The following is an 11,040-nucleotide window of genomic DNA, read 5'->3' as shown; positions in this document are numbered from 1 at the left end:
GACTGGAAGCACCTGCCAGGGAGAGCCCTGCTTTTGTTTGCCAAAGCCCCAGCAATCTGCAACTTTTTGTCACCCTAGCTCACAAACTCCACACTTTCAGTCCTTTACAGGGGGCCTCTAAGCAGGAAAGGGAAGTGCAGCTTGGAAGATTTTAGGTAGAAACTGAATGTTAAGGACCCAGGGAATGCATTCAGAAAGAGAAGTAACCAGAGAGGCGACAGACAGGAAGAACACCAAGAAGAAGTAGTGCCCATAAATGCCAGACTTCTTAAAAGGGGTCCTCAGGCCTCGGCGGATCTCCTGAGCTTCCTCCTGCACGTCACACTCCCATCCGATTAACAGAAATGCTTATGGTGGACTGAAACCTTCTGTCTCAGAAAGGATCGTGATGATGGGCATTTCTGAGAGGGAAATCTACTCACCTGCGGAAAAGTTCCTGGCAGGGATTTCTGTGGCTGGGCCCAGGGAGAAAATAGACCCATCCGTGGGTTTGGCGTTGAGCCCTGGCCACGTGGCCTGGGAATGCCCAGCTAAGAAGGAAAGGCCGGCTGCCCTGAGCTGCCCCGGCAGCCTGGTGTGTTTCAGCTTCCCGCTGTCACAGAGGGAAGGCTGGATCAGGAGTAGAACTGGACCTGTCTCCGGTTTCTATTTAAACGTCTATAAGATGAAGACAGTTAGTGAATATCAGTTGGGTGTTTTCTTCATTTATTTACAGTATTTATTTTTTACCCTTTTTTCAGAAGCAGAACTATTTTCAGTAGAAATGCTATTTGAATATCAACACAGGTACCTAAATGTGGAGCTGGCCTCACGTGGAGGACACAGGGAAGCCGGTGCTGGGTCTCAGGCTCCAGGCGCCCCCGTGGGCTTCGCCAGTCCCACCTTCTCTGAGAAGCTCCTCGTGGGACCCCTGGGGAAGAGGGGATTTGACAGCTATTTTTCCAGCCCTCACATCTGCTGACTGTGGCTGGGCTCATGCCACAGAAAATCACATGTGGTTAACATTTTCAAAGAGGAGTTTCAGTCTGTTCATAGAGATGTAGGGGAAAGGCAAGAGAGGCCATGACAAAATCAACAGTTTACTCAAAACTAAGCGCATGAGAAGCAGTCATGAAGGTCCTGTTTACATGCATCTGAGGCATAGCCCAGACCCATAGCGCAGCCACAGCGGCAGAAAGGCAGAAACCTTAGTCTACAAAAACAAACGCTCTAAATCAATCACAACTGGGATTCAGGGTGTCACTTGTTGATACATGTGAATACTTCTATATAGCTTTATATGTGCAAATCCAGTTTTGTAGATAAATAGATAGATATTTAATGTCATGGAGGAAATTCTTGACATGAAAGTAGCAAAAGCTGTAGAGTGACAGGAAAAAACACACAAGTCTCAAAATTAAAACTTCTGCTTCAAGTTTGATTTGAGCTGTTGCCTATGAAAACCAAATGCTCTGAAAAGATAAAAGACCAAATAAATTCTTTTTTTTTCCCTGAGTAACACACAGATATCAGAACTCTTCGGTGGAGTGGTTTGAGAGCTGGGTCACGTAGATGCATCTGAGTTTTACCAAAATGCTCTAAGCCTTGGGAAGAAGGCTTACTAAGAGTTTAAATATCCTTCCTTGAATATAATAGCTAAAAAAAACTCTGTAATTTGCTTGAAACTTTTATATCCAGTATACATACACTTTAAGGTAAATGATGAAGGTCTTTGGTTTAAATATTAAAATGATGACTCTGGAATTATAAGGTAAAGTAAACAAGTGCTATGTTTTATGGGTGAGCAGTCTCAGGAGACAACATATCTTATTTTTCATCGATTCTGTCCATTTTCCATAATATATTTATTTCTTATTAATTATACCAAATCTCCACCAGACTATATTGAAATAGAAGTTCTAGGAGATACTTCTTGCCATAAAGACATTATTATCTACTTTAAAATGAAGGAACAAATGTCATCTTTTGACCTTTGAAGCAAATAACCAATTTATATTAAAGATCACGAAGCTTCCATATTTCCTGTCTAGGATAACAAAAAAGAAAACCCAAAAATGGCATTTTAAGCGTAAGTTGGATCAAACTTCAACATGGAAATATTTTAAATTAGCAAAGGATTACCAGTCACACCTGGGAGGAGATCAAATAAGCAATATTTTTTAGTCTAGTTTAAACTCCAGAAAAATGCATTAGAAATGGAAAAGGCTGGCTCTGCATCTATTTGAGTGAGATCATTGTCACCACTATAATATTTTAAGGGGTCTCTTGTGAAGTGAAAATGTGGGAAATCACTTAAAAGGACAGAGCCACACTTGGAAATATTAAGCACATGGTATTTGTGATATGGACTTGGGAAAGAAAAGTCCACATGTGGAAATTCATTCTATCAACCCAAGGTAAAAGAATGCTTGCTTTCACTTTAATGATTTTGAGGAAGATTTGGATGGTAGTCATTTTTGTCACCCAGAGCTTACCAACTTCACAGAATCATCCAGACAGGAACATTGCCAATAACTTTTACAAAAATACTTTTATTTGGGAAATTCACTTTGAAAAGAAGCAAGTGAAACAAAAAGAAGTTGCCTCCATAAGTCCTTAGCTCTGTTTTACAATCCAATCCCATCTCAGCCCAGGAGAAGCCAGGGCCAACTTTGATGGAGTGCTGAGCGACTCATACCAGCGATCCATCCATCCATCCACCCATTCACTCATATTTTTAGAAGAAGTAATACAGTTCCTGTGACTAAGTTGAGTTTGAGTTTATTCATATAAATCATGTTGTTTATTTATTCCAATCAATAAATATTTATGAATATGTGTATTTACTTATTCATATAAATTATGTTGTTTCCACAACAAACTAATAATAATGAATAATAATACTTAGCATATATAAAGAAATCACAACTTTTCAAAGTCCTTTCACATCTCTTATCTCAGCTGGTCCATGCTAGGTCTCAGTGGGATCGAGACTGGAGAGATTATTATCTACTTGGACAGACAAGAAGATTAAAAAGCCAGAGGTTAATGTTTATAGCAGCACAATTCACAATTGCAAAGATGTGGAAACAACCCAAATGCCCAACAATTCATGAATAGATTAGCAAAATGTGGTATATGTATACCATGGAATATTACTCAGCTATTAGAAATAATGGCAATATGGCATCTCTTTGGTTCTCCTGGAGAGAGCTGGAACCCATTCTATTAAGTGAAGTATCCCAAGAATGGAAAAATAAGCACCACATGTACTCACCAGCAAACTGGTTTCCCTGAGTGCACATTTGGGAATAACACCAATTGGGTATCGGACAGAAGTGGGGGCTGGGGGGAAGGGATGGGTGTATACCTACTTGATGAGTGCGATGTGCACTGCCTGGGGAACGGACACGCTTGAAGTTCTGACTGGGGGGGATGGAGGTGGGGGGAGGGGATGAGTGTATACCTACATGATGAGTGCGATGTGCACTGTCTAGGGAATGGACACACTTGAAGCTCAGACTCGGGGGGATGGGGAGGCATGGGCAATATATATAACCTGAACTTTTGTACCCCCATAATGAGCTGAAATAAAAAAAAAAAAGCCAGAGGTTAAAGGATACGTCTGTAACCACACTTAGCCCTAGAGCCGGAGCTAGAACTCAGGTTTCCTGACTCCTGATCCTGTATACTTCCTGCTCTGATTCCCTGGTTTTCTCTTTTCTTCAGGGAGACCAAAGAAGCCATACGCTTCTCCCAGTCGCTCTTGGGAAGAGAGGAGAAAAACCACCAATGAGCAATAATGGGAACAACAACGTGACACAGCAAGAGAAGACCACAAGCATTGGAGCCAGGCAGACAAAGGTTTGTGTCTTGGCATCAACACTACTTTCTATGGGAGTTTGGAAAAGTTCCTTTATCTCTCTGAGCCTCAGTCTCCTTATCCACAAAATGGGAATAATACTAATATTCTTGTAGGTTCTTAAGTGATGATTAAATGAGTGGTTTACAACATATACATAGTGCATGGTGGTACATGATGAATAACAAGTGAATAAGTGGGTGACACTTTTTATTAACGAAGCAGAGGATTGAGTCTGCTTCAAACTAGAAAATAAACATTGCTATATTATAAAATATTGATACAGCAGAAGTTCAGTTTGCTGACCTCTGTTGATTGTCCTATGAGACTGTCAGCCCTGTTGTCAGTCAGACCTCTTGGGTTACCTACAGGAGGGCTGAGCAATGACCACAGTCTGCCAACCCAATCAAGGGTCCACAGCATGCAATACTCATAAATGGCCCCAGGAACCCCTGTAGGACCCCCCCAACACTGTCTAGACCAGAGGTTGCAAACTCTGAGGTCAGGCCCGTAAATTCAATGAAAGAAGCAGGCTGGGGTTTGACCGTGGGGAAACGGAAAGGTTGTGTCTTCTGCAAACGGGGCAACAGCCACTGAACTCCAGGACACTGGGAGCCCCATTTAAGGGGGCGTGTGTGGGGATGGGAGGGGGTGGCAGGAAAGCACAGTCATGTTTTTCACCCTGACGTGAAACTGGAAATCCAAATTATTATGCGAAATCTCCCAATGTTTAAATGTAGGTGACAAAATTACCCTCTCTGGGCCCAAAAAAATACAGCCATGTTCCAGCTGGGTCCGCAGACCACCACTTGGGACTCCTGCACTGGGCTGGGAAGAGAAGGATGATGGCTTTTCATTCGCCATAGCTCTGTCCCTCTGCCCACCCATTATTCCACGTCCCATCACGTGAATGACTGTCTCTGCAAATAGCACATCTACATCCTTGTTGTCCTGAGGTAGCAGGATGAGGAAGTCAGTTGACCAGAAACTTGAATTATGCAAGCAAACTCCCTGTGCCATTAATACCTGCTGTTTCTTTCTGGACGAAGTATGAGCTGGTCACTGTCTCCTTATGGACCCATTGGTGAGGAATCTTGTCTCCAGCTCCAATGGAAATGGCTGAGCTGCCCTGAGCACCTTGTTTGCCTACATCTTCATTCCGGCTCTGGGAGCTGCATGACTGGCCATTTTCTCCTCTTTGTAGTTGCTGCCAGGGAGCTGAAAGCCAAAATTTCTAGCAACGCTTTATCTGTATTTTGTGTGCTCATCTCAGTCCTGACTATTAATTTTTTTTACACTTGACTGTGATATTCTCACTTAGCTATTTTGATTATGCTGCACTGTATCTACTGGGGGAAGCCCTCTCAAATCCCATTTTTGGAATGTGGCAAAAACAGACTTTAGCTCTCTTTTGTCTGGGCCACCAACATGCCATCCAGACTGAGGAAGACCCGGCAGCTTCGGGGCCACGTGAGCCATGGCCTCAGCCGTGTTGAAAGCACCAGAAGCAGCCAGGAGGCCAGATAATGCTGGTGGCTTGCCTCACCACAGGGTCAGCTTCAGCATGTATCGCCCAGGTTACGCTGGGAAAGTTGGTCTGAGGCATTACCGCTTAAATAGGAACCAGAGCTTCTGCCCTACTATCCACCTTGATAAATTGTGGACATGGGTCAGTGAGCACACGTGGGTAAATGCTGCCAAAAACAAGACTGGAGCTGCTCCCATCACTGATGTGGTGCGATCCGACTGTGACAAAGGTCAGGGCAAGGGAAAGCTCCTAAAGCAGCCGATCACTATGAAGGCCAAATTCTTCAGCAGAAAAGCTAAGGAGAAGATTAAGGGTGTTGTGTGTTGTTGGGCGGAGAGGAGGGTGTCCTTGTGGCTGGAACCCACATGGAGAGAGGTTCATTAAATACCAACAAATGATTTAAAAAAAAATAGATTTTAAAAATAGATGTAGAATACTGCTCAGCAACTTAAAGGAAGAAACTATTGCTACATGCAGCCTCTTGAGTGGATCTCAGGGTGTTAGGCTTAGTGAAAAAAGCCAATCTCAAAAGGTTACATGCTGTGTAATTCCATTTATGTAAGATTCTTGAAATGACAAAACTATAGAGATGGAAAGCAGATAGTGGTTTCCAGGGGACAATGTGTGTGGATTCAACTGGAAGAGGGCAGCATGAAGAAACTTATCGGTGATGCACAGTTCTGTATCTTGATTGCGGTGACACAAATCTATGTGTAACATAGTTCCATGCAACATACATTGCATAGAACTACACACGCACATCTCACATGGGTATGTGTAAAAACTGATGAAAACAGAAGTCTGTAATCCAGTTAACAATATTGTACCAATGTAAGTTTCCTAGTTTTGCTACCCTACTACAGTCATATAAGATGTCACTATTTGGGTAAGGGAACAGTTCACCAGACGCCACATACTATATTTTATGACTTCCTATGAATCTATGATCTGTGAATAATCCATTAATATAATCTATGAATCTATAATTGTTTCAAAATAAAAGGCTAAAAAAACAGATACATAGATAGTCATCTGGAAAAATATTAGAGTGCCTGAGATATTTATATGGCAAACTCTATTCATCACTTGTGATACTGAATTGCTAAAGGCTTCCCTCTTTTTTCCCCCAAGAACTCATTTTATTTGCAAAGAACAGCATTTAAAACATTTAGTTAAAGGATCTCTTGGAAATTATGATATAGTAATAATTAGTGGTTGGAAAGCCCATTTGGGAACATGTTAGATATGTAATCATTACTTAGAACTGCATGTCTTTCTGGAATTTCTCATTTCTGTGGATACTCATTGTCAGTAGAAAAATCTCTGCACTCAAAGATCTTTTCAACCTATATTTCAATCTACTGAAATGGGGGAAGGAAAATGAAAGGGAACACCTGTAGAAAATCTGTTTATTGATGTAGAAAATCACACACACACACACATACATACACACAGAGGGCCCTACTGAATTCACTGGATTTGTTGTCAATTTTTTTTTTCTTTTTGAGACAAGGTCTTGCTCTGTTGCCCAGGCTAGAGTGCAATGGCATCATCACAGCTCACTGCAACCTCAAACTCCTGGGCTCAAGCAATCCTCCCGCCTCAGGCTCCCAAGTAGCTTGGACTACAGGAGCACACCACTACCTCCAGCTAATTTTTCAATTTTTTTGTAGAGTTATGGTCTTACTATGTTACCCAGGCTGGTCTCAAACTCCTGGCCTCAAGCAATCCTCCCACCTCAGCCTCCCAAAGTGCTAGTATTATATAAGCCACCACACCTGGCCTGTTGTCAACTCTTTTTCAATTATTTCTATACTGACTAGATCAACTATTGAGCAGGTTCAGTCATCAAAACACCTGGAAACAACAGACTGGCTGTATTTTACATGTAGAATAGATGGTGGTTTGCATTAGAGTTAGGCCAAGTAAGGTAGGAATGTGTGTTTATAGATGCTCTGGGTGAATTTGAAGTAGACTATCCCGTGGGCCCACTTAGGCTGCACATGAACTTGTGAACGTTTCTTGATTTAATGGTGCAACATTTCCTCCAGAAGAAACAAGACCTAGAGAACAGGAGCAAAACAGTATTCAGTGCAAGCTCACGGCAGTGCAGTAATTGCAATCCCATTAACTTTAGAGCTCCTGATCCTATTAAACAGCAAAGCTACCCACTTTTTTTATGAAAAATTCAGAAATTCAATATTGAGAATAGGAAATATTCTCGAGGTGGCTACAAAAAATATAGAATTTATACATAGGGTAATATAGGGATCATAGTAACCATTTAAATTTAATTAAGCAAAAGTTTGAGGGCAATTACATCAATGAGGTTTACCTCATTCTTTCCCTTTTTGTCCTTTAATTAAAATTGCTATGAGGCAAGAAAATGGATAGAAGAGCTTTATTCTTATTCCCTCTGGGTATGACCATTCATCCGATGTGAGTGTGAACAGTATTCCTGCTACATACACATACAGTTCCATTCTGAGTTACGCAGGAAATAGGTGTCGGACAAGTATCATGTTATCTGAGACTGGAAGACAGGGAAGGGAATATATAAAAAAAAAAACTGAGGGAAAAGAAACAGAAACCAACATCTGTGAACTTTATTCATGTATAAAAGAATATGTAGATACACAAAAATCCAGAATGCAATTAATAGCCTTATAAATGCCCTTGCAACAATTCTGTAGAAGATGGTTCAAGACACAGAGAGGGGTGAGATAAGATTGAAAACTGGGCCAGGTGCTGTGGCACACGCCTGTAATCCTAGCACTCTGGCAGGCTGAGGCAGGAGGATTGCTTGAGAGCAGGAGTTCGAGACCAGCCTGAGCAAAAGCGAGACTCCATCTCTACCAAAAATAGAAAAAATTAGCCAGGCGTGGTGGCATGCACCTGTACTCCCAGCTACACAGGAGGCTGAGGCAGGAGTAATTGCTTGAACCCAGGAGCTTGAGGTTACAGTGAGCTATGATAACTCCACTGTACTCTACCCAGGGTAACAGAGTGAGACCCTGTCTCAAAAAAAAAAAAAAAAAGAAAGAAAGAAAGAAAGACAGACTGAAGACTGAGAGACAAAAGGGTATCAGAGACAATCACGGAGGGTTTAATGAGACTGTGTATAAAACAGCTGTCACTTTGGCACTTCCCAACCATTTTAAGATGGCATGAAAAGTGCCATGTGTGAGAAGCCCTATATTTTTCATTTGAACAATTCAACAAAGCAGCCAGACACATTTGATGAACTCTTTAAAGTGAGTCTGTGGATATCCCCAAGGACATTAATTTTCCAAATTATCCCACTGCTTTCTTCATGTTTGGGATTACAGCACCAGGCTCAGTGTACCTCCTCCCCTTATCCTCCCTCCCTCTGCCCCAGACACAACATGTGCGCGCGCGCGCGCGCACACACACACACACACACACACACACGTGCACACAGAGTGTTCCATGCTTGCGCTGTCCTCTTGTTCTTTTCAGGTCCATTCTGAGCTGGAGTACAGGTGCAGGGAACAGGGACCTTTGCAGAATCTCCTCTTTCCTCTTTGTAGCAACTTAATCCAACACTGTTTTCTGCAACTTTTTTCTAGGATCCCTGTGAATTTGTTTTTTTGCCAGATACCCTTATGTTCCACAGGCATTTTGTAATGCTTTTTTAAGGAAAAAGAAAGTGAAGCCATGATTATTATCAACGTCTTCACCAAGGCAAGGGAAACAAATTAGTGGTACGTCTGTGCCAGGAAAGATTTCTGCCAACCTTGGAAGTGTCTCCTGACTTATGACTGTAAGCATGGAGATATGAAATGAAGTTGTCCACAAGAAATTTACAAACTATGGTTCAGCTTTAATGTCATTCCTATTAAGCATAGCAGTAAACAAGTCACATCCAACAAAGGTAAAGCTCCCTGGAATATATACGACAGCCCAGAACTTTGGTTCTGGCACGTAGCTAAGTGAAACCAGGACTGTGGTAATTTGGCAGTAGAATGGAACGCTGGGGTCCCTGATGAGGACACTCAGATGATACGGAACACTTCTTAGTTGAAGTTCTGCTGAATTAAATGTGGCTTGAATTCACAGATGCACAGGATTTATACTCCTCTCCCATAGATTTATTGCCTAAGGATCTGGCACCAGAGCATGAAGAAAAATGGGAAATGAGGCCAATTGTTGGAGGGAATTTTAAGATGCAAAGGACTCAATTCTTGCAAGGACTTGATTCTAATATTCTGTCTGAAGCAAGTATCCAAATGGATTTCTACCCTCCAAAAGACTTCATTTAAATCAGGAAAACTAATCCACTTTGGGGAGAAACTGTCAGTTAGAACAATAGCAGAGCATTTAAATGGAGGAAAAAAGGTTGATTCTGAAGATGCAAAAGAAAATGGATCACAGCCAAGGGAACCCAAAGATAGCTGGTGAATCAGTGTAAGGCATGCAGTCTAAAGGATGTGGGATCAGGCCGATCTCTTGGAGGAGCTCCTGGAAGAGTAGAGTAGGCAGTGAGGAGAGCATCTAAGGACAAGAAAACAGTACAGGTGCCATCTTGTCATCCAAATATCCCGCTCTGCTTAGAAGGTCCCCAGCATGGCCCCTACTTTTCTCTATTTCTGGAGGGTTTCTACCACCCAGAAATCCATTGTTAGGGATCATCTAAAAATAAGAGTCAAAGGGAATGGGAAGGTGAAATATTCAAAGACATTCAGTGAAGAAAATGTCAAATGATTCAACTTCTTTTCAGAATTATGAAAAACATCCACAACCTGCCCTCATACATGTGATCGAGGCACATTGCTCAAGGCACTATATGGGTGTTCCCTAGACACGTTCGGAACTCATGGACAGACAGAGGGCTGGGCTTGATCGTGTGCAGGCAGAGGAATAGAGTTTGACTAGGAATAGAGTTTCGCAAGCAGCATTGAACCAAAGGGGCAAAGGGGAAGGGAATTGGTAGCATGTACAGCCCAGTGATTGCACAGATTGACCACAGAACACAAGCCACAGAAGTTAGACTGGGGTGAGGGAGGGGTGTGAAGAGGTGGGAGAGGCAATGGGAGTTCTAGTAGCGTCACAGAACTGTAAGAACTGTAGATGTTATGCAATATACAAAGATGTCTAGATAATTCCTGCCCTTAGCAAGCTGATCTTGATAGCAGATTTACCGACAGCCATGGTATTAAGATGATAAATGTGAGAGAAGTAGCACAGAATGTGTTCTATTCGAGTTAAGAAGAGGAGGATTTCACCTTTGACTAGGATGACCCAGGAGGGTACATGGAGGGGGTGATGGGTAAATCGGTCTTTGAAGGATGTGTAGGATTTTAATCAGCTTATGGGAAATGTGGCACGAAGTGAGGAAAAAGCACAAGCACAAACAGAAAAGCAAAAATGGTCAATATTTCTTGTATTAATAGTAAGAGTAAAAAAACAAACCTTAATATTTATTGAGAAGACCATTAATTGCAAACAGGGTAGGTAGGCCGTGAATAATGGTGGGTCTTTAAAGAAAAACACTGGGATAATTTCCCTGAGGAAAGAAAGACCTTGTCTTAGTCTGTTTGCTTGCTATAAAAGAATACCTGAGGCTGAGTGATTTATAAAGAAAAGAGGTTTATTTGGCTCACGGTTCTGCAGGCTGTACAAGAAGCATGGCGCCAGCATTTGCTTCCGG

General features: G+C 42.1%; 1 protein-coding gene across 1 annotated transcript; it reads left to right on the top strand.

Moving 5' to 3' along the window:
* Nucleotides 1-5,269: 5,269 nt before the first annotated feature.
* Nucleotides 5,270-5,753, top strand: LOC138382465 (large ribosomal subunit protein uL15-like). The gene is given in 3 exon segments (XM_069466950.1): nucleotides 5,270-5,333; nucleotides 5,336-5,362; nucleotides 5,365-5,753. Coding segments are annotated over 3 exon segments (480 nt in total).
* The last annotated feature ends 5,287 nt before the right edge of the window (nucleotides 5,754-11,040 follow it).

This window comes from Eulemur rufifrons, chromosome 4, assembly GCF_041146395.1.
Source record: "Eulemur rufifrons isolate Redbay chromosome 4, OSU_ERuf_1, whole genome shotgun sequence".
Classification (NCBI taxonomy): Eukaryota; Metazoa; Chordata; class Mammalia; order Primates; family Lemuridae; genus Eulemur; species Eulemur rufifrons.
This window is presented reverse-complemented; position numbering and strand designations above follow the sequence as displayed.